Source organism: Marmota marmota, unplaced genomic scaffold (assembly GCF_001458135.2).
Source record: "Marmota marmota marmota unplaced genomic scaffold, marMar, whole genome shotgun sequence".
Taxonomy (NCBI): Eukaryota; Metazoa; Chordata; class Mammalia; order Rodentia; family Sciuridae; genus Marmota; species Marmota marmota.
Window position 1 is genome coordinate 16,837,349 of NW_026000168.1, and position 22,489 is coordinate 16,859,837.

At 47.7% G+C, this 22,489-nt stretch overlaps 3 protein-coding genes across 10 annotated transcripts in view; 1 reads left to right on the plus strand and 2 right to left on the minus strand.

The window, feature by feature from the left end:
* The window catches only part of Efcab12 (EF-hand calcium binding domain 12), a 13,073-nt gene extending 3,588 nt beyond the window's left edge, over positions 1-9,485 (minus strand). Inside the window, exons 1-6 of one of the 2 annotated variants that reach the window (XM_048787145.1) lie at positions 9,289-9,485; positions 7,047-7,489; positions 6,048-6,233; positions 4,682-4,838; positions 2,772-2,953; positions 1,896-1,953 (exon numbers count right to left, since the gene is read on the minus strand). In XM_048787145.1, coding sequence (XP_048643102.1) covers positions 1,896-1,953; positions 2,772-2,953; positions 4,682-4,838; positions 6,048-6,233; positions 7,047-7,489; positions 9,289-9,385 — 1,123 coding nt within the window. In that variant the 5' untranslated portion in view covers positions 9,386-9,485. Of the gene's footprint in view, positions 1-1,895; positions 2,080-2,771; positions 2,954-4,681; positions 4,839-6,047; positions 6,234-7,046; positions 7,490-9,288 lie in introns of both variants that reach the window. The other variant, XM_048787144.1, reaches the window with a different exon arrangement.
* A 2,736-nt stretch (positions 9,486-12,221) lies between these two features.
* Mbd4 (methyl-CpG binding domain 4, DNA glycosylase) lies at positions 12,222-20,895 on the minus strand. 4 transcript variants are annotated; one of them, XM_048787141.1, is made up of 8 exons: positions 20,594-20,894; positions 18,389-18,619; positions 16,893-17,749; positions 14,585-14,662; positions 14,374-14,508; positions 13,649-13,798; positions 13,136-13,239; positions 12,222-12,306 (listed from the first exon to the last, which is right to left on the minus strand). In XM_048787141.1, exons 1-8 carry the CDS (start codon positions 20,680-20,682, stop codon positions 12,229-12,231), a joined length of 1,722 nt encoding a protein of 573 aa, XP_048643098.1. In that variant the 5' UTR covers positions 20,683-20,894; the 3' UTR covers positions 12,222-12,228. The 4 variants fall into 4 exon arrangements, with proteins under 4 accessions (XP_048643098.1, XP_015350530.1, XP_048643099.1 ...); XM_015495044.2 differs by having other exon boundaries at positions 16,929-17,749; positions 20,594-20,893; XM_048787142.1 differs by lacking the exon at positions 13,649-13,798 and having other exon boundaries at positions 20,594-20,895.
* Positions 20,896-21,057: 162 nt separating this feature from the next.
* Ift122 (intraflagellar transport 122) overlaps positions 21,058-22,489 on the plus strand; it is a 54,823-nt gene continuing 53,391 nt past the window's right edge. Inside the window, exon 1 of one of the 4 annotated variants that reach the window (XM_048787139.1) lies at positions 21,058-21,224. In XM_048787139.1, coding sequence (XP_048643096.1) covers positions 21,184-21,224 — 41 coding nt within the window. In that variant the 5' untranslated portion in view covers positions 21,058-21,183. The remainder of the gene's footprint in view (positions 21,225-22,489) is intronic. The other 3 variants (XM_015495047.2, XM_015495045.2, XM_015495046.2) reach the window with 3 other exon arrangements.

The following is a 22,489-nucleotide window of genomic DNA, read 5'->3' on the forward strand; positions in this document are numbered from 1 at the left end:
GGGGAGGAGGGGGGAGTGGGGAGGAAAACATGAAGGAAAAGGAGAGGAAATAAGAATCCTCTTTCAGGCTTAGCTGCATGTTGGATCTTACCCTCTGCTTTGGAGCATGTTCACAGTGACCTGTCCTCGTGTGCCTCCCAGAGGGCAGCGTTGTGTGGCTCCTCCCCTGGGGGGCAGGTAAGTCCACTGCCCTCCAATCCCCCAGCAGGGAAGCTGCTCAGAGCAAGACGCAGGGGACCAGTTGTTCTTTTTTCTGTTTGTTCGTTTGTTTTCTCTCACGTTAGGAGACACAGGATATTCTTAGCTAAATTATTCTGATTGCCTCTGACAGTTGAGTACATATCCAAAAATATTGATGGTGGGAGAGTGTGTGGGTGGCCAGGTTTCTGTAACTTGGGGAGCTGAGGAGCTGTGGAATCCCACTCCAGCTCTGCGCCTGGCTTTGCTTATTATTCCACTGTTTCTAGTTTCCTGGGCTGTTGTGGTGCGATTCTTTTCTTTTTTTTTTTAGATGCAAGCTGTCTTTTTACATTTTGTTTTTACTGATGCAAACAACTTCTTTTTTTTTGTTTTTAACTTTGGTGCTGGAGATTGGACTCAGGGTCTTGTGCATGCTCTCTGCTGGGCAAGTCTACCACTGAGCTACACCCCCAGTCCCAGTCTGGCCTCTGACTGGGGCTCCTACTGCCTCAGTTTCCCAGGTCATTGGGATTACAGGCGCGTGCCACCGTGCCTGGCCAATTGTGTGTGTGTGTGTGTGTGTGTGTGTGATTGAACCCAGGACCTCACGTCTGCTAGGCATCTACTCTACACCTGCAGACCCCAATATAACAACACATTGTTAGCCATAGTCACCCCACTACGTAATACAACGTCAGATCTCTGTCCTATACACATTATTTCACTTTCTATTTTTAAATGATAGTCGATTCACTCCCAAATTGCAAAAAAACAGTGAACAAGGCTGGGGTTGTGGCTCAGTGGTAGAGCACTTGCCTAGCATGTGTGAGGTGCAGGGTTCGATCCTCAGCACCACATAAAAATAAATAAGTAAAATAAGGGTATTGTGTCCATCTGCAACTAAAAATATATATTTTAAAATAAGTGCAGAGAGGGTTGAACCCTCTCCAACTCCCTTCAATGCTCATGCGGCATCTGGCTGCAGTACATGATCAGGAAAGGGCCCTGCGTGGGCAGTGTGGCTCAATGGATAGGGAGAGGCTGCTATATAAGGGGTCAGCAAAGGCCGGGCCTGGCTGCATTGGGACAGTGCAGGGCACAGTCGCAGGAGAAGCAGGAGGACTCCACCAAGACTCATGAGGTTAATTAGATCTATTCTTAGGGCGGTTTTCTCCTGGTCTTAACTTTGTCTCACAGATCTCCTTGGGAGAGTTTTCTGATAAGGCAGAACCTAAAAAATACTGGCCCAGGCTCAGTGGTAGAGTGTTTGCCTGGCAAGTGTGAGGCACTGGGTTCGATCCTCATCACCACATAAAAATAAATAAATGAAATAAAGATATTTANTTGTTATTTTTTGAGACAGGGCTTCACTAGTTGCTTAGGGACTTGCTAAATTTTTCGAGGCTGGCCTTCAACTTGCCATCCTCCTGCCTCAGCCTCCTGAACTGCTAGGATTACAGCTGCGCGCCACTGCACCCAGTTCCTTCATGTTTTTAAAGCGCAGAGACAGGGTCCTGCCTGCTCATTTCGTAAGTCATCAGGGAACGGGCTCTCCCAGCTCTCCTCCGTCCTCCTGCCCAGCGCCTGCCCCCCCAGGCCACAGTGGCTTGGCGGGGTGACTTCCATCTGGAGAAGGACAAGCCCTGGTGATCGCCACCCTCACCCTGCCTAGGGAACAAGTGGCAGCTTCCTGAGGGCCAGCCGCTGAGCCTCACCTCTCATGAGGATGTCCTCCGTCAGCGGGAGGCCGTAGGACTCACAGAGACTGCAGCACTGCAGGTAGACCAGAAAGACGTCCTTGTGGGCCTTGTTGATGAGCCCCTGCGTGTCCCCAGGGATGGTGGACGGGAGGCAGTGGGCGTCAACCTGCTCCTTCCCTCGGTGCACCGGGTGAGAGTACTGGACGGAGGGGATGAAGGTGGGACAGAGGGAGGCTCCCCTGTCTGTGTGCCCGGGACCTTCCTCCTGGCCCGAAGGCAGGAGGAGGGTCTTCTTCACCTCCCCCAGAGGTCCCCAAGAGGGGAAATGGAAAAGCAGCTGTATTTCAGGTTCCAAAGACAGTGACTTTGAAGAAGAACCCTCCATGGTCAAGGTCACCCCTGAAGAGCCCTTGAGTTGAGCCCATGGTTTTGTAACACGCACGGAAGGGCACGGTACAGACGCTCTGGAGGAGTTCTATTGAAAAATGGCTTGGGAGGCTGCGGCAGGAGGATCACCAAGTTCAAGGCCAGCCTCAGCAACTTAGGGAGGCCCTAGGAAATTTAGGGAGACCCTGCCTCAAAACTTTAAAAAAGGGTAAAGGATGTAGCTTGGTGGTACAGCATCTCTGGGTTAGGGTCTCGCTAAGTTGTCAAGGCTGGCCTCCAACTTGCGATCCTCCTGCCTCGGCCTCCCAAGCCTCTGGGATTACAGGTGTGCACCACCGTGCCCAGCTTCTTCTCTACAGTTTGCAGGACAGGTAAGGGGCAGTGGGGAGCTCAGAGAGGGGAAAACAGCCCTTCCAAAGGTTCTTCCATCCAATAGGGTGCAGGGTACTTGAACCCAGCCTGGCTCCTCCCCAGTCCCCATGCCCTTCTGAGCCTGGGGGGTACCTTGTACTGCTGCTGCTTCTCGTAGTACCGCCTGTCCACCTCCTCCATCTCCTCCAGGGTCATGGGCCGAGCCTCTGTCTCCACATCCACCTCGGGCACCGTCAGAAGGTCCATCTTGGAAATGGTCGAGTCCTTTTGTTTACGGACGGAGCTCCTGAGGCAACTCTTCTCCTTATCCACGTCTAGTCGGAGAGAAGAGACGAGGAGGGAGGGACTGAGAGGCCGCTGGCCACGGAAGCAGGCATCCAGGGACACTGAGCAGAGCCAAGCCAGCCCTCTGCTCCCACGCCACGTATTTGGTCAGCGTCCATCTCAGACATGCGTCGAATGTCCCTCCTTTCCCCCCTGATGGCCCCCTCATCTCCCTACTCCACCTCCCCAGCCTTCCTGGTGACATTCTCATCCTCTGTTGCCCTGTTTCCTCCAGGTGGCTAATAGGACCTTTAAAAAAATAGAAACCACGCCATGTGCCGTGGCCCACGCCTGTCATCCCTGCAGCTTGGGAGGCTGAGGCAGGAGGATCACAAGTTGGAGGCCAGCCTCAGCAAGTTAGTGAGGCCCTGAGCAACTCAGCGAGACCCTGTCTCTAAATAAAAAATAAAAAGGGCTGGGGTGGGGCTCAGGGGTTAAGTGCCTTGGGTTCAATCCCTGGCACCAAAACCAAAACCAAAAAACCAAACCAAAACAAAAAAATCAAACCATATCATCTCATTCCCCTGGCTTCTCACTGCGCTGAAGCCCAGAGCCTTTCTCACTGGGCCACAAGGCCCTGTTAGAATATGGCTTTGGCTTTGGCTGACCCATTTCCGGCTGCTCACCTCTCACCCACTTCCCATGGCCGCCCTGACTGCCCTCTGTCCTCCAAGCCTTTCTTGCCCCAGGGCCTTTGCCTTGATAGTTCCATCTGCCTAGGACGCCTTTTCCTCAGACTGACCTGACGCTGGCTCCTCAATCCCTGGGTCAGCTCCAGTGGCTGCTTCTGGGACAGGTCTTCCCCGGCCACCACCCTCTGACTCTGTCCTACTGTCTTCAAGCCATGGTCACCTGTGTAACCCTTGACTCGAAAGCGGTTGAAGGTAAGGGCTTTGGCTTGTTCACGGCTGTGTTCCCAGTTCCTAGAACCGTGCGTGGCACATAGTAGGTGCTCAACAATATGAGAATAAATGGGAAAATCCTTTGCTCCTACCCTGATTCTGCCCTCACTGCCTTATGCTGACCCGAAATCTGGGCCTTTCTTCCTTCTGTTGAGACTGTGGACAGGTGGGCATCTAGAAATGCGAGCACTTCCTCCTGTGCCCAGGTGCCCAAACTCTTGCCTCTTCAGACAAAACAAAGGGACACCCAACTCCACCTACTTGCCCACTGCCACTACTACTTTTTAAAAATATTTTTCGGTGGTGGTACTAGAAACTGAGCCCCTGTTCTACCCCTGAGCCACACCCCTGGCCCTATTTATTTATTTATTTATTTAATTTTGACACAGTCTCACTACATTGCCAAGCCTGGCCTCCACCTTGCCATCCTCCTGCCTCAGCCTCCCCAATCACTGGGATCAAAGTTGGCTCGTGACTACTGTGAGGATGCTCACGTTCCCTGGGCTCTGACGAGATGGAGGCCCTGCTCAGGAGGGGACAGCTGCTCTGCAGGGCAGCTTGGGACTGGGGAACTGGGGATGGGTGCTTGGGGGGAGCTCCCCCCATACCAGCGAGGATACTGGGCAGCCCACTTGGTGTGACAGGGGGTTAGTCCTGTCCCAACTCTTCACCTATAGGAGGTGACCCTTCTGCTGCCCTTGGTAGGGCTCCTGCAAGTTGGATCTCAGGAAGGGTGAGGAGACCCCCCCGTAAATATGGAGGGGACTCTGGGGCCTCCTGCGCCGCCCTCGCTCCCAGGACGGGTGGGGTACGCACCCTCTCTTCTAGTGCGCAGGGTGCTCCTCTGCCGACTCAGAGACCACTGCTTGTAGCTGTTGGCCAGGTTGTCCATGGTGATGCTATTGTGCCTCCCCAGAGAGCTGAGATAGACCACGATGTCCTCCACCTCCTGGCCACTCAGAGGGACTCCGGCCTCAGGAGAGAAGAGGAGACACCCGGTCTGGCAGGCTCCCGTCCAAACACCCTGCCCTGCCAACCAAGGCCTTGCCAATCTGGCTCCACCCTCCAGCTCCTCACTTTTGGGTTTATCTGCAGCCACTCCCAATGTCCCCGCCACAGGAGCCCAGAGCCCTTCACAGTTCCCTGCTCTCTGCCCGCAAACTTGTCTCCTCCTTCCAAGCCCAGGCCACATGACGCCATCTTACAGAGCCAGGCCCTGGGATCCCACCCTTCCTTGTATCAATCTCCATGACAGCATTTACCAGGTAGGTAGGAAGCATGATTTCGCCTTTCTGTCATCCTTGTTGACAAAGAGCACCTAAGGCCCCCTTAACTGAAGTAAAATAGGGCCAGAAACAGTATACACCTGATTCTTTTAAGGACAACGAGCAACTTTGGAGGGATATAACGCTTGCCAGCAATACGGAATGTTCTAGAAGTTTTAAAGGAAATATAATTGTGCTCCTCAGTGTCTTTAGATAATTGTCGTTGTCCACTGAAGTCACCTTAAACGAGGATCAGGACTCTCCGGGTACTAAAGGATTTAATATTTTGCCTTTTTGTTTATGAGGATTAAAGAGTCTCACTGAGCAACATCCCAGCCCCAACATGGGGCTCCTGACCCCATGACAAGTGACTGGCACGACTGGGGAATTGGATTTTTAATTTTATTTATTTATAATCAATTTACATCAGAGCCAGTCAGAGTAGAAACGGGGAGAAGGTGCTCTGGGGGCCGGGTGCATCACTGAGAAGTCCTCAAGAAGGCCACACCTTGGGCCATCACAAAGGGTCTGAGTGAGAAGCAAGACCCGGATGTGATTCATACCCAGGAGAAGGTTCTAGAAGGTTCAGGAAGCGGGACTGAAGGCCCAGCTCTGTCTGGGTTCAGTTCTGGGGTCTAATGGGCTTAGTTCCGGGTCCTGTGTAGGGTCTTTTAAGGTCACACTAGTGCAGGGGTGTTTTTTTTTTTTTTTTATTGTCAATGAACTTTATTTGTGGTGCTGAGGATCGAACCCAGGGCCTCACACATGCTAGGCCAGCGCTCTACCGCGGAGCCCCAGCCCCTGCCCTCCCTGTGTCTACTTTTGAGCTGACCCAGAACCTGGGGAGAGGGGCCGAGGGGAGGTGCAGCCTCCTCCCACCCACTGAGGCCCAGCCAGAAGACGTGGGGGCTGCTCACTGCCTTCAACGTCATGATGAACTCCTCCCTGGAGATCCTCTGCTTGCAGTCCCGGTCTGCCTTGTGAAACAGCTCCAGGACCTTGACCTTGCGGCTGCGCAGGAAGGAGTACATGTCTGACAGTGCGGGGGGCTTGGGCAGCCGGAGACGGGGCACCGATTTTGGAGAGGCTTGAACGGGTTTTACCTGGAAAAGGCAAGAGAGAGGGGCAGAGGGGAGATTTTAAAGGAGATGGACCCATGGGACGCAATCTCCAGGAAGACCGATGGGAGACAGAGGCTGAGCAGCTCTCAACAGACGGACAGAAGATGGAGAGCAAAGGAGGATGCAGGGCATCTGTGTTTCGCTGCAGAACACATGGAGACTGCTTGTGTGAGCCTCGGTTTCCTCATCTGGAACAAGAGTCTTGGACAATGAGCGCTAAGATTTCCCTCATATGCACATCTCTCCCATCATGAACACAGCCCCAGGCCCCAGGCAGGTAGGCAATACTTTTGGGGGGGGGGGGAAGAAATAAAGGATGCTGTGAATTAGATATTTCTCTACTTACAGATGAGGAATTAGGCACAGAGAGGTAAAGCGATGTGCCCAAGGTCACACAGCAGGTAAGCTACAGAGCTGCATTTCTAACCCAAGTCCAGTGTTTATTCATAGACACTGTGTTGCTGGGAGAAAAGTGTGGGTTAGACCCATGACATTTGGGCTTTGGCTGTGATAATAGAAAGATTGACCCTGAAGTTTCTAGTCCAACCAACCCAGGGAGACTGCAATAATAAAAAAATAATGTCAACCACTGATTGAATGCTAAATATTTCTTGCTTTAAGTCACTTTGGGGCAACTTGTTATGGGGTGACAGACACACCTCTCTTTCTGGACCTCTGTTTGTTCCCCTGTGAAATGGGTTGAAGCATCCTCCTCCCGACCAACCCAAGGGATGAAAAATGACATCATATCCCTAAAAACTTCACCGTTGTCCTCTGACACAGGGGACAGCTCACCATGGTGGCCTGGAAAGTACGCAAGGCGAGGTCCCTCTGGGCGTCAAGCTCTCTGTGGATCACGTGCAGCACCTTGGCCTCTGAAGGCGTGATACTGGGTTTGTTCTCCAGCCACCGCTTCACGTCACCGAACGACTCCAGCTCCTTCCGGAGCCTCAGCCTGCGGTTCAGCCAGGTCTTACTGTCCTCGGGCTGCCCTTGGATATCACCGTTTTCTAGGGCTTTGTAGCTGGGGACGGGTGGCGGGGGTGGCGTGGGCGGGAGGGTGGGATCCCGGGGCACTGGCTCCTGCCTCTGAGGCAGGATGATGATCCTGCGGCGACTCTCGGGCAGTTGGAAGTCCTTCTGCTTGAACTGCCCGAAGCAGTGCTCAATGATGGGATCGGAATCAAACAGGTTGCTGACATTTTCCTCAAAATCTACCAGCTTATCCTGGTAGATCCCTTGGGAGAAAATCAAAGAGAAGCTCCTTTTTATGGATGGATTTTTTTTTTTTTATGTGATTGGCACTCATGATGGCAGGCACCAAGCTAAGGACTTGACCCACTTTCCCTAACGAACTCCTTTTCACCTCCAGCCCCGCATTGATGCTCCCATTGGATATCAGAATGAACTTGGAAGAAGGAAAGTCTGATCTGATCCACTCATCTCAGGCACCACAGTACCTGTGGGAGCTTGAGTGCCCGGATCTGAGTCCTGGCCCTGCCCCTTCCTGGCTGCATGATCTTGGGCAAGTCACTTGACCCCTCTGGGCCTCACTTTCTACATCTGTAAAATGGGGATAATTAAAGTACAACCCGACTGGGTGGTGGTGATTTTTAGAAGCGCTCAGTTGATGAAAGTTGCTTTGTATGTGACCTGAGTTTCCAGTTCTGAGATTAGCTGTGTCCTCTGAAGGGCAGAGGAGTCCCTAAAGTCTCCCCCTGGCTGAGTACTTTTTATTATATGTTTTATAGTCCAAATGTCACCCTGGTGCCTACCCAGCACACCTTCCTCATAAAACTGCATCCTAAAGTTCCTTGGGATCCTGTGTCCATCAATAGGAAAGCAAGATGGGCTCCTATGTGACAGAGGCTGCTGTCACATAGTCACAGGTGCATTCTGTGAACATGTTGCCTCTGGATTGAGGAGGAAAGCCCTCAGAGGTCCATTCCCTGCCCAGGTCTGAGACTCTAAAATGTCACTGGCAGACTTTGCTTCTCTTTGTGCACCCCTGGGGACATGGAGCTCTCTGCATGACATTGTGAGTGACTAATTGTGGCTTCTAGAAAGGACATCCTTAGATTGATCCAGAACTGGTTTCCCAGAAACTCCTACCTCTCGATCCTACTCCTCCTGATGGATGATCTAGAAAACACGCTTGCTCCCATTTTTCTGGGAAAGTCTGTCTGGACATGAATGTGTTCATGAAATTCTCCCCTCTCTTGGCTTGTGATTCAAATCTCTGGCTAAGTCTCATGTCGCCTCTCTGGCCACCGTTCTTGAGACCCTGTCTCCCTGCTCAGCCCTTAAATATGGGTGTTCTCTTCTTTTTTCAGAGAATCTCCTCTGCTCTCGTGTTTTGATGACCTTCGTGCTAAGGACACCCATACCAATATTTATGATGTGAAACCAGCTCCTGTTCTATTCATCCAGATGCTTCTAAGACATTTCATCTGGGTGGCTTCCAAGGATCTCAAGCTCAGGAGTTAGGTGACAACTAACTAAAAATGAATTTGTCTCCATGCCCCTGGGTCCAATGAGCCAGGTCCTCTGGGCTAGAGTGTGGCTCTTCTTCTTCTGACTTGGGGAACTCCTTTTTTATCTTTAAGGCCTGGTGTAAAGATTTTTCTAGCAGCTTGGAACTATTCCTCCAATGTCCCCTACATTCAGCAGATGTCTTACTCCTGAGGGACACCCCTGAACCCCGCATTCACCCCTTCTCATTCTGAAAGTATCCATTTATCTCTGTCCTTCTGAAGCTGCAGAGGTTTGCCAAGAATTTAGCCTGCGGTGACTGTCTTCAGAACCTTGAAGTTTGGAGGTGTCTTCCAAAGACTCCACCAACCAGGCTGCAGCATGGAAATCTCAGAAATGCACATGACGACGGGCCCTGACTCTCTGGAAACCCCCTCACCCAGCAGGGACATGGCACAAAGAGATGTTGGTCTGTCCTCACCGTCACCCGCACATTCACACGTCATTGGGGGGACTGAGGCGTCCTACAGACGACATCCTGGAGGAAGTCAGCCTCAGGACTTACGCGGCGGCTGCAGAAACAGACTCTGGTAGATCCTGTAGTAATAGTCCAGGGTCTCGCGTCTGGGATCGGGGGTGGGTGACAAAACGTCTGCGTTCATCGGGGCGTTGGCTCGTGGCGGGAGCCAGCGCTCAAGGAAAATCTCTCTTGGGTTTCGAGAAAGGCGCGCTGCTTTGCAAAGAGTAGCAACAACCCGTTGCCATGACAACCGACGCCGGGAGCTGATTGGCCCAGAGCGCCCAGGTGGGAGGAGCGCAGGGCGTGGCCGCCCGCCTTCCCTCTCAGTCCCTCTCCGCCAGTCCTGGTCTGATCCTGAACTTGCAGGAAACCAATCGCGGGCTTCCCATAAAACTAGGGTCTGGGCAGACGTCCACGCCTTCAGTTCTCGTGTTTTCTCACCCTAAGAAGAGGCCCTGGGAGCTCCGGGGTGTCTGAAGCCACCCTCAACACAGCGCGCTGGAGGCCGGGAGATTCCATTTATGCGGAAACCCAGGACAGGGGGACCCAGCAGAGTGCCCACTCATCACTGCCAGGGCATGGGGTGGGGAGGGCTAGGAATAACTGGCAACAGGTTGGGGCTTCTTTTCAGAGTGATGGAAAGTTCTGGAATTATTGACAATTGGACAACGTTGTAAATGTACTGAAAACTATTTTTTTTTTTTTTTCCGTGCTGGGGATGAAACCCAGGGCCTTGCGCAGGCTGGGCAAGCGCTCTGCTAGTGGACTACCTCCCTGAAGGGGTTAGGTGATGGATTTTATACATCTTACCCCCCAAAAGGTAAAAACAAAGCCACTTCAGTGCAGTTTCTGTGCTGGGCACCATCTTTACTGGATTGCATTATCTCTGGGACCCTCAATGCCAGAGGCAGTCACAGTGGTGTTCCCTGGGGCCACATCAACAGCATTATTGAAGGAGGCACCCTTAAAGCACTTAACGATCCCAGTAAGGAGACAGTACTATCCCATTTCAGAGATGAGGAAACAGGTCCCCAAGTCAGGAAACCTCACCTACAAGAAAGGGGAAGGCCAGCCTAGAGCCCGGAGCCTGGGCAGCCCTCTGTGGTCCTGCCGAGCTCACCTCCACGGCTCAGGATATCAGTGGGGACATGGGGACGGGTCGAGATGTGTCATCAAGGCTGCATGCAGCCCTACCCGATGCTGAAGTTTGGTGAGCATATCACACCCTCCGACCCTGACTGTGGCCCAAGGCTTCAGAGACCCTTCTACATCTTTAGCTGCCATTGATAAGGACAGACAGCTCTGCTCCCCTTCATTACTGTCTGCCATTCTCTCTTCCTCGAGGATCTCCACAGTCTTTTCTTCTTTGTCTCCTTCCCCGACAGAGGGTTTGCGTTTTATGAATGCTGTCCAGATGTGATGGGTTAGTATGGAGTGGAGTTAGGATGTCTTGGGGAGGGGAAGGTGTGGCCAGTTTTCCTGTTCTCTGGTCAAAATCCAGCCTTCTCTAAAAACCAACAGTTGTTGGGGAGATGGACACACTGCATCTGATCTGCTCACATACCACCCTACAAGGCAGTTTCCCAAACAATTCATTCATTTTTCCTTTATTCAGTCAATTTAATTTTCAAATTAAATCTTAAAATGGCAATTGGTAATTAAGACTTCATAATTTAGGATTTGTATTTTTTATTGGGGGGGGGTTTGGTGAGTTCTAAGGAAAACATTTCAGTATTTGAACTGTATTATTACAGTACCTGTAATAAAAATGGAATAAAACATTGGAGGTCCCACCCTCCACACTGGAAGATGAGATGGGTGTCTACAAAGGGATCAAGGTAAAGGATATGAGCTGACTTTCACATTAACAAAATGGACATGTGGGTGGGGGCGGGGGCAGACCTAGCATTCCTAAGAGCCAGCTTAGAGCTATCAAGAACACACATGAAGGACGGCACACACCTATGATCCCAGTGGCTCAAAAGTTCAAGGCCAGCCTCAGCAACTCAGCAAGGCCCTAAGCAACTCAGTGAGACCCTGTTGCTAAATAAAATATAAAAAGGACTGGGGATTGTGGCTCAGTGGTGAAGTGTCCCTGGGTACAATACCTGGTACCAATATAAAAAAAGAAAGACTTAATAATTAAGGATTTTTGTTTGGTAACTTGTTTCTAAGATAAATGTGTCAGTGTCTGAACTATAACATTACAATATCCGCAATAAGATGGGCACAGTGGCACATTCCTATAATCACTGTGACTTGGGAGGTTCACAAGTTCAAGGCCAGCCTCAGCAACTTAGAGACCCTGTCTCAAAATAAAAAATAAAAAGGGTTAAAAGGGTTGGGGATGATGATCAGTGGTAAAGGACCTCTGGGATCAATCCTCAATACCAAAAATAGTAATAATAAATTATTATTGTAACAAAAATGGCAAACTCTTTGATTCTTCCTAAGATAATTGTTCAGTAACATCATTTTCTACAGAAAGAGAAGAGAAAATCAAATCTTCCCCTAGCTGGGTTGATGGAAATCTGCTTTGTATTATTAATGACCCAGAAAAGCATTTTTCACTTTCACATTCCATTCCATTATTGGCAAAGTCATATATGTTTTTAGGATTGTTATCAAATAATTTATTCTTTTTTTAAAAATCTCAAAATATGCTCTAGAACATTCAGTAATAAAGGGCCACCAATACCCCACACACTGAGAAAATACACACTGTGTTCCTAGTTGAGCTAATTAAAATCATATTCCCGGAAAGGTAGCTCGATTGCCTTTAATGGACTTTGTAAAAACTGAAGGTGGGGGCTGGGGGTGGGTAGGGAAGGCGGGGGCGGGGGTGCTGGTGTGTGCAAGTCCCTGGGTTCTAGCCTTAGCACTGCAAAAAATAAAAGTTCCCCCCCCGCAAAAAAAAAAAACCCAAACACACCCACTGTTTGCAAAATAGTGCACAAAAGACAAGTTTGGAAACTTCAAAGGGCTTTAAGACAGACTTAATTTTTCATGATTTTCCCACAGCCAGTCATGGTATTTATTTAACTTGTGATCCTGGGGGTGCACCTGGAAAAAATACGACACATTAGGAGACAGGGGCCTTAGGTAAGCTAGTCATCAATATGTTTTTGTAAGATTGGCTTAGGAAGGTTTGGTGAGGATTAGCACATTATAATAATACACCTGAAACACAGATAATAGGACTCACAGGTAAAATCATCCCTTACGTTAAGGTGACCCTGTTCAGTTTGCTAAGTGCTTTCTAGTTGAGTCCTGATTCAGACCTGGAGGGTCGAGGTGGCGAGGACATGAATCGAGTATCAGCATATTTTCTAGGAGGAGGTTCTAGAAGCTGAATGGATTGCTCAGGTCACAGTGGACTGCTCTGGCGGAGCAGGGATAAGACTGTGTCCTTCCAGCCCAGCTTGACCTGACCCTGCAGGGTGAATGCTTGAGGGCCAGTCACCAGTTGCTAGGACAGTGTACCAGGCCACCCACCAGCTGCCATCAGGATGCATTAGGGCTGGGCATACTCAACAGAAGGGGCAGTTGAAGGAGGACCCAGTTACCACCCAAAATGGTCTGAGACCACTACGAGAAACCCACAAGCAAACATTCTGGGCCCAACCGGCCTCCTCTTGACAGCACATAAACAGGGAAACGCAGAAACAGGGTCAGAGACATGCCCAAGGGTCTTTGGGGGCTTGGGGAGTGTCTAATGACCCCCTCCCTGCTGCAGATGACCCCATGCCACCAGCTCCCCTTGAGCTGGGCACAAAACTGGTCAGAACTGCAATAGCACTTGCATGCAATGAGTAGTTTGAGCCATAACTGTGGACGCTTTTGCTTCTGGGACAAATGTGCGGGTTGGGCTAGGGCTGGGGGCGGGCCTCACCTGTTTCCACTCGTTGACGCAAAAAATCCTGTAAGAGTCGTTGCCATATTTGCCAATCCCATGAAGCTCGATCGGATACTTCCACTGCTTTGTCAGATACTCCTCTGAGAATATAACACCCCTCACATGAGCACAACTTTTAGGAAGCCACCTTCCATAAATGTGTGGTGACAGGGCAAGATGGAGAGTGTGTCGGAAAGGGACAGATAACCTTCAAATTCCTGCAGCACCTTTATGACTTCCTAGCCACTATTTTGTGCTGTGCTAACTCGACAGGGGTGACATCCTTAAGGACAGGGCTTTCTGATCCACTGACTTCTTCCCTAATTCTGCCCACGTGGCCTGATGCTGCTGGACAAAGGTTTATTACCTGGGTTGGGGTGGAAGACAACAGTTTGGGGCAAGCAGGCTGTTCATAAATGCCATCAGTGCTTGGGCCCTACTAGGGTAGCATCTGAAGACATCAACGTTCAAGGTGGCTCTATTTTTTTCCTTTGGGCACAAGGAACACACCTGAGAACTTGATAATGGTTTTGGCTCGAAGATCGTAGAGACCAAGAGGCTTCAGAAGTTCTGACACATCTTTCCAGTCTGCTGTTCTTGCTACCTCAGCCGAAGGGTATTTCTCTAGAAATTCCCAAAGCACAGGAATTGCCATTTTTCCTGGGAAAGGGACATACCAGTGATTATGAGCAAGATGCTGGAAGGGCTTCTTTTAGGTTCAGGGAGTTTCTCATCTAGAAATCCCAAGCAAAGGTTTTGTTTGTTTAACCACTGACAAGAGGCTACTTTTTTACACTCAAATACCAGCACTGCTATTTGGCCAATAAATAGTCCAAATTCCGCTGAAACTGGCCTTGTGTGATATTGGTTTTTAAATAATCAGATCACTAGGTAGCTAGTGGAGAATCACACAGGACACAAGGTGCATTCAATGACAAAAAAAATGCTTTTATAAAGGATACAGGGTGGAGAAATGCTCACTGGCGGATTTGCACTGATGACCAAACCTAACGTGGAAGTAGGAAATATCAGACCTGCCCCTTGATGCTAAAAAGGCCACTGGATGTCATCTAGTCTTCCTCATGGGGGAAGAGTTTGAGGGCAGAAAGGGAAGACCTTAGCTGAGGTCACAGACTTGAAAGGGCCCTTGAACCCAGGCCTCCCTCAGCCTCAATTCACTGCTCTTTCTCCTGATCACATTGCTTCTAAGACACCAATGAGAAGGATCCACAAACCTGATGTCCGATTGAGAAATATCGTCGCGATGAGAAGCTTCCAGGGATCGTGGAAAAGTGTTTCTTGGACAAGGTTAAAAGGTGACCGAGGAGGGGTCCATTTCTTAAAGGCTTTGCGTCGTGGGGGGCTGAGAGCTAAAAGACACACTGCATGAGAGTCGAGCACCCGACAGTGACTTAGAATCTGACGTTTTCATTGGGGAAGCGATACCTTCTCGGTTATACTTGCTGGAAAAATACAAGCTCGTCTTCCTTTTTTCGACCTGTGTCCGTGGGATGGTGGTGTCTTCTGAAAAGGCACAGTGGACACAGAACACGGAATTATGGTTTAGCTTAAAGAGACAGTCAAGGATCAGAGGACAATAAAAATTCAGGCATTATTCTGAGTACTTACACAAATTTTAACAAACTGAATCCTACTAAAGACCTATGAGCCAGGCACTATTTTAGCTCTACTTTACAGATAAGGAAATTGAGGCACAGAGAAGCTAAGTCAATTGTCCAGTGACACACAGCCAGCATCAGAACTCCAATTCAGAGGCAGGCACTCTGGCTCCCAAGTCCAGGCCCTTAGCCAACAGTCACACTCATTTCCTAGGATTTCTGTTTAGAGCTTGGAGTATTGAAAAATTGGAAACAGTATGGAATATCTTAAATTATGACCCATTTATTCAATGTGGTCATCAAAATATAAAATCATATATTTTATATATTTTTAATATAAAAATTATATATTTTATATATTTTTTAATATTAAAAATTATATATTTTATATTAAAAAACACACGATTATTTTCTATTAACTTATAAATGAAAAAAGCAAGATTCTACATATGATCCCAATTTCATACAAACATATACGTATGTTTGTGCATACATAGCAAGAAATTGACCCATGATGTCCCTGTATATAGGATGCTAGGACATCATGGGTTAAAAATGACATAAACCAGTTGAGCATGGTGGGGCAAGCCTTTAATCCAGCTACCTGAGAGGCTGAGGACAGCGAGTTCATGCTAGCCTCAGAACTGTCTCAAAAATGAAAAAATAAAAATACAAAAATAAAAGACATAAACCAAAATGGCATAATGGCTATTGGTGAGTGGCCACTTTTCTTATTTTTAACAGTCATATTTACTTACTTCCTCCACTCATACCCTCAAAATTTGAATTGCAGTTAATAATACCTTGCATATGAACAGCACGAAACCATCTTTTCCATTCTCGATTTAACTTACAATATTCTTGATGTGAAAAATGGGACTAGAGAAGGCTATTATTTCTATTGTTCAGATGAAGAAATTGAGGCTTAGAAATGAAGCAACTATACTTAAATGATACTGGGCCTGAGGACACTGGGACAAGTGTCAAGGTCTTCAGATTGGTCGAATGTTTTTTGGTCTTCTATTTTGAGTACATAAAACACAGTAGAAAGAAAAAAAAATTAAAAAAAAAAGGAACTGCTCTTACCAGTTAGTTACTTGCTAACGTTTTCTGTGGGTTTCTATAAATAATTACTAACTAGTCTCCTTTATAACTAGTTCACTTAGCAATTTGTAGCTCAACCAATAAGAAAATCTTTACTATTCCACCGGACACCTAGTAAGCTAAGGGTATTTCATCTTATTGAGAACCAAACTTACGGAATAGAATACTTTCATCTTAGTCATCCTTTTTAATATTTAATTTGTCCATTATATTAGCAATAAATCTACATAAACCCCAATGCTTTCTTTTAAGATGCTCAGTCTTTAAGGACAGACTTGGACCCTCTGAGATTCCCAGGTATACACGGCCATCTTCTGTCACAGGTAGAGAAATTCCAGGCACAGAGGAGACATTGAATTATGGGGGGCTTGAGATCAGAAATCAAGTCTAAGCCCCCACTCCACCAATTTGGCCCCCACAGGATTATTAAGTACTATTACTATTCTTCTTTAAGGGAGGTATTCATTATACCATAATGGCATAATGAATAACTAATACAGCCGGCTGCTCAGAAGATGTCCTTTTTATCAATTATTCACTGAGGTATTATAAAAGCCAAACAGCTCAGCTCTGAACTCTGTATTAAGAGCATATTACAAATAATAGATGAACTATGTGATTATACTTCTGAATTATTTAGAACCCTTAGGCCTTTTAGAGAAGCACTACATTATAATAGAAGACAAAAGTGACCGTGGTATGTACGAAATTAAATTGGAAGTCGCACTTCAGTAGTAAGTAACAGGAGATGTGCGAAGACACTGGCTATTGTCAGTTTGTGTATAAGAGGAATCTTCTGAGAATTTTTTACAAGTCTTTTAGTTTTCCTTCTAGTTTTAAGATGACTGGCTGGAAAGAGGATGGGAAGAAGGTCAGTTAACAGGGTGTTAGGATGATCTGAAGAATAGATCTAAGATATAGCTCTATTTCTTTGTCTAGACTGTGTCTTAACCATGGACAGACATGAAATGTAAGATCTGGAAGTGGAGCCTCCTCAGTCCATGGCTAATAGCATTAAATGCACTGAATACCATGAAATATTTTCTCAGAAGTAAAATCTCTCTTGCCTTCTGAGCGTTTGCTGTCTATTTCAGAGCCACATTTTAAAAGGTCCATATGCAAATGCTCCTTCCTTTCCGCCTGGTCTCCTTTCGATCTGCTTTCCTCTGATTCTAAATCGGTCTCCCCACACTTCTCGTTGCGTTCTGCTTCTTTGGTAGAACATAATTTGTCTGAGGCGCCAGAAGTTATTTGTTCAAAATGAACGTCTGATCCTGAATTGGGTGAGTTTTCTTTCACGGTGCTCTTGACTTTATCGGTCACACTGAGGGTCTTGTCGCTCACTCTGGTGTCAGAGATGCACAAAGTTCTGCCCAGCTCACTGTCTTGGGCAACAGGCTCTCTTTCAGCATCTGTCTTGTCGCATGGAGATTCTCCTTTGTCATTACTTTCAACAGAACCTGAAACACTCTTTCTGCACCGTCTTTTGGTTTTCTTAATTGGAATTCCTTTCAAAATTGTCACCTTCCTTTTGGACTTGCTAACCTTCCTGGAGTTACCATCATTACTACCCTCATCTTCTTCCAAAAGCACCTGAATGGACTCAGGGCTGGACAGTCCCCTGCTATCTTGCAGCTCGGAATTACTACTGGGCAGAGGAAACACTTTCTTCCACCGGCTTCGTGTTCTGAGGTTCCGGGTTGAAATGTGACTTTCATTCTGCAGTTGGGATGTCAGAGCTGCGACATTGCTGTCTTTAGATCTTGACCTGATGCCCCTTTTGGAAAGTACAGTAAAATCAAAATCTTCTGGCTTAACAGAAGTCTCTCCATGTTTGTGAAGATAATTAGCAAGTGAACTTCTGGATCTGAATTTCAGTCCTTGTGGGCTAGAAAATGATATTAAAGGAAACTTACTACTAGCAAATAAAAGTGCCTATTTTTTTGGGGGGGTGGATACTGAGGACTGAACCCAGGGCCTCAAGCATAAGCACTCTATCACTGAACTTCAACCCCAGCCCTTTCTAAAAATTCTATGTTGGGACAGGGTCTTGCCAAGCTGTCCGGCTGGTCTCAAACTGCCTCAGCCTCCTGAGAAGGTGGGATTACAGGTGTGTACTACCATATGCAGTATCATTGTGAGTGACTTTTAAAAAAGAACTGAACCACATTTCAGATTTCTAATTGATAATTTCCTAATGTTGTCATAGGCATTTGTTATTTAAAAAGAAAAAAAAGAGCCATAAAGGGAATTTTAAAATAGTTTCCTCTGTAACAGCACAAATAAATTCACAAACATAACTCAAATGCAACTGCACCATTAATGTCATTCCCAGTTGGAGGGACAAAATGTATGCAATTGAGCTCAAATTACTTGATATAATTAACCAGTCACAGTGAACAAACAGAATCCATTGGTAGGATGGCAAAATTAACAAGAAGCCAAGATTCCTGCTATGTCTCCCCTCTACCTGTCTAGACAAAATTATCTGGCTGCACTATCTTTATTTTCCACCTTGCATGCTCACCTGATAAAGTAGACATCAAATCTTCCTGCTGTTTTCCCAGATAATCTTTGTTTCACAACTCGTTCCCATCCACACGGGACAGACTTATGGCATCCGGTCACTGTGGTGTCACCCAACTGAGAAGAGGCGATGGCTTCTTGTAGCAGGGGCTGACACTCACTGATTCTTTTTATTGCTATTTGTCTTTCATCTTCTCCCATTCTTTCCGACCCCACAGCCACATCTTCCTCGCTGGAAAAACAAAGCACAAGTGATCAGCTCTTTACAATGAGAAGCTCAAGCTACTTGCTAGATACTCTTTGGGTTAATCATTGCATACACCTATTTTAAAGATTTCTTGGGCTGGGGATATGGCTCAAGCGGTAGAGCGCTCGCCTGGCATGCGTGCGGCCCGGGTTCGATCCTCAGCACCACATACAAACAAAAGATGTTGTGTCTGCCGAGAACTAAAAAATAAATATTAAAAATAAATTCCCTCTCTCTCTCTCTCTCCTTAAAAAAAAATTTAAAAAAAGAATTGATAAATTATTAAAAAAAAAAAAAAAAAGATTTCTTTTTTCTTTTTGGTACCAGGGATTAACGCAGGGGCATTTAACCACAGAGCCATATCTCAGCCTTTTTTTTTTTTTTTAAATATTTTATTTAGAGACAAGGCCTTGCTAAGTTGCTTAGGGCCTCACTAAATTGCTGAGGCTGGCTTTCAACTCGGGATCCTCCTGCCTCAGCCTCCTCAGCTGCTGGGATTACAGACACACGCCACTGCACCTAGCTATTATAAAGATTTCTGATGACACCTGACCTAAGTTGGAGAACAGGAACTAACAGCTGATCTGTTAACCAGTGATCACAAGGACTGCTTAAAGGAGTGAGTGAACCCCGTCTTCTGCAAACAAGTACGGGGAAAATATTACATAGATGTGCATTTTTCTGAGTAAGAGCCTCTATCATTTCCATGAGAGGTTGCAATCCTTTAAAAGGCAAATAGTTTCTGACAAGAATTTTCAAATCTCCTTGATTCTTCATCTTCACAATAACCTTGTGAAGTACGTAGGACAAGATTTACTCTCATTGTATTGATAAAACTGAGTGATAGAAGGTTAAAATACTGGCAGAACTGATACCAGAACCCAGACCTACTGTTTGGTCTAACACTTCCCTCCTGTACTATTATTGAAAAAGTTCAGCAAAGTGTATCTTAACCACTAAATGATACATTTTAAAAGAGATCATCTAATCCAACATCTTTTCTACAAACGGGGAAACTAAGAAAGAACTAGTGTCTAATAAGTATTAGAATCACAGTCTTCTGATGTAATTTAGGGTTAAATACTTTTGGGGAGCTGTAGGAATCTTATGGTAGCTTATTTAAGAGTTAAGGAAACTGAAACCTGGTGGAAAAGACTCAAATCTGTGAGTCCAAGAGCAGATCACTTAAGCTCTCCAAGACTCATTTCTTCATTTGTAATAACATTTACAAGATTAAAATTTTTTGAGGGCTGGGATTGTGGCTCAGCGGTAGAGTGCTCGCCTAGCACGAGCCGGACCCGGGTTCGATCCTCAGCACCACATAAAAATAAAGGCATTATGCTGTGACCATCTACACCTAAAAAATAAATATTAAATTTTTTTTTTAAATGTAGGCAAGTCATCCTACACCCATCTCTCACATATCCAAGTATGCAACAAACAACTGTAGTTTCCTCTGTTACTTCTCTTAAAACCCATTTTTGGGCTGCCCTGCTTACTGAACACATCTCCTCCATGATATTTGCAGGAGTTTCCAACCGAAGTACACCTCTTTTTTTTTTTTTTTTTCTTTAGGGACTGAACCCAGGGATGCTTTACCCCAGAGCAACATTCCCAAGCCCTGATTTTATTTTGAGACAGAGACTCTAGATTGTGGAGGCTGGCCTCCAACTTGCGATCCTCCTCCCTCAGCCTCCGTGTGCCACCGCGCTCTCTACCTGTACCACAAAAGTTCCCTGCTCCTCCCAGCTTTCTAGTCGCCGGAGTAAAGAAAGTCTGGGACACCCCAGGGCTCATCCTACAGGAGGAGCGACCTTCTCCCGGAGTTACTAACTAAGCCTGTGGGCCTCCAGGTCTTGGTCGACCCTCTGCCGAAGACCAGAGGGCCCCACAGACCGTCCACCCACCGTTCCCATTTTTCAGGTGGTGGAACTGCGGTCGGAAGGGGAAAGAACTTGCCGGAGGTCAAGCTGCTGCTCTGGGACTGGGAGGTCACCGGAGGCCATCGAGGGGGCGGGTCCGCCGTCCCCCAGGCTCGGCGTCTCCATCAAGGCTGAGCCAGTCAAGCGGGGTCCAGCTGCAGCGACAGGCCGAAAGTTGCAAGGGCCTCGGGGTGAAGCAGAGTAAGAGGTGAAACTTCCTTCGATTCAAGGCACTGGGATGCCACCAAAGCTTTCAGATAGGGTAAGTCTGTCACACTCCACAGCCGCTTTCCGACCGCCCCTTGGACCGCAGCCGCCATTTCCATGGCTCCGCCAATCAAATCCCTGGTCGAGGAAGACGCACCGCCCCCTCGCCCGCGCCGACCAATCGCGTACGCCGCAGCTACACTCCCGCCTTCTGAGTTCCGGTTCCAATGGCGCTTTCGCTCCTGTGCGCGCGCTCCCTTGTAGACATGCGCACTCGGAGCTCTGCGGGCGCACGCGCGTAGGTGGTGTTGTGCGCATGTGCGTTGCCAGGGGTAGCGCAGGTAGCCGAAGTGGCCCGCGTAGCGGCGCCTGTTGCTGAGGCGGGGGTAGGAGGGGCCCCGAGGCGGGAGGAAAGCTGCGATGAGGTCCGTGCTGACGTGGAAAGATAAAGTCGATCAGTGGTGAGAAGCGGGGCAGTTGGGGAGGAGCGGGAGGCCGAGCCCGGGAGGGGATGGCGGGAGCCATCCAGTGAACCCTCGCGGTTGCCAGGGGCAACGGGCCTGCGGCCTGGGCTGAGGGCGCTGAACCCAGGTCCTTAAGGGCTTGCAAGGTTTTCACCCCCCCTTGGTGGGTGAAGAAACTGAGGCTTGGGGATGGGGCAGGGGGTTGTGGCCTGTGGAGGCGGCTTTATACGTAACACGATCGGGTCTGGTCTCTCCTTGGCTCAGAATCCGTCCAGGGCTCAGGTCGCACCTCCTACAGTTGAGGCTGGCCTCCCACTTGCCATCCTCCTGCCTCAGCCTCCTGAGTCGCTGGGATTACAGACATGCAACACCGTGCCAACCCCCTCTCGTTGCCTAAATATGATTTTATATTTTCCCCAGAGACTTAATTGCTTCGTGTATAAAAAAAAATCAATATTATTTACTTTAAGACAAATGTTCAACTTCAAGCAGGGAGAAACTGCCGTGTTTGTAAGTCGTAGCTGGATATTGTTGCTAGGGAACTTTTACACCTAAAAACTCGATTCACAAGTATGAGGAGAGAGATATTTCAGATGGGCACAGAACCAAGATTTTCTCCTAATTAGAATTAAGTCCGGAAAAGAATCGAAAGAGTTTTTCTCCTTGTGATTCAGTGTTATTGAATGCCCTTGTTCCATTTTTTTTTTTTCTCACCTAAATTCCATCTTCCAGGGGGGTACATTTTGGCAAGCACTGACTGACTGGATAGTTCTCAGCAGCTCAGAATCTTTCTCGGTGATCTTTACATTGTGAAGGTTGTTTGCCATTAGCTCTGTCTCTTCTGAGGCCTTTCTCTGTGTAAAGCGTACCTTGTGTCCCCAATTCCACAATAAAATCCTAAATATCTCTTAAGGCCCCCTTTATTTATCTGATTTTGTTGATTGATTGATTGATTGCAGTCTTGGGGATCAAATCCAGGGATACTTTGCCTCGACCAAAGGACTCCCCCTAGTCATTTTCTTTCTTAATATATATTTTTTTAAATTTTAATGTTTATTTTTTAGTTTTCGGCGGACACACATCTTTGTTTGTATGTGGTGCTGAGGATCGAACCCGGGCCGCACGCATGCCAGGCGAGCGCGCTACCGCTTGAGCCACATCCCCAGCCCTCATTTTCTTTCTTTTCTTTTCTTTTGAGACAGGGTCTGGCTAAGTTGCCCAGGCTGGCCTTGAACTTGAGATCCTCCTCCCCTGCCCCAGCT

What these genes read in the sequence shown, in the direction of transcription:
- Mbd4 (XM_048787141.1), bottom strand. Translation starts at nt 20,682, where the DNA reads ATGGAGACGCCGAGCCTGGGGGACGGCGGACCCGCCCCCTCGATGGCC. An exon ending in CAGCAAGTATAACCGAGAAG is followed by an intron (nt 14,509 to 14,584) that starts GTATCGCTTCCC and finishes TGTGTCTTTTAG; the next exon opens with CTCTCAGCCCCCCACGACGC. An exon ending in GCGTCAACGAGTGGAAACAG is followed by an intron (nt 12,307 to 13,135) that starts GTGAGGCCCGCC and finishes TATTTTTTCCAG; the next exon opens with GTGCACCCCCAGGATCACAA.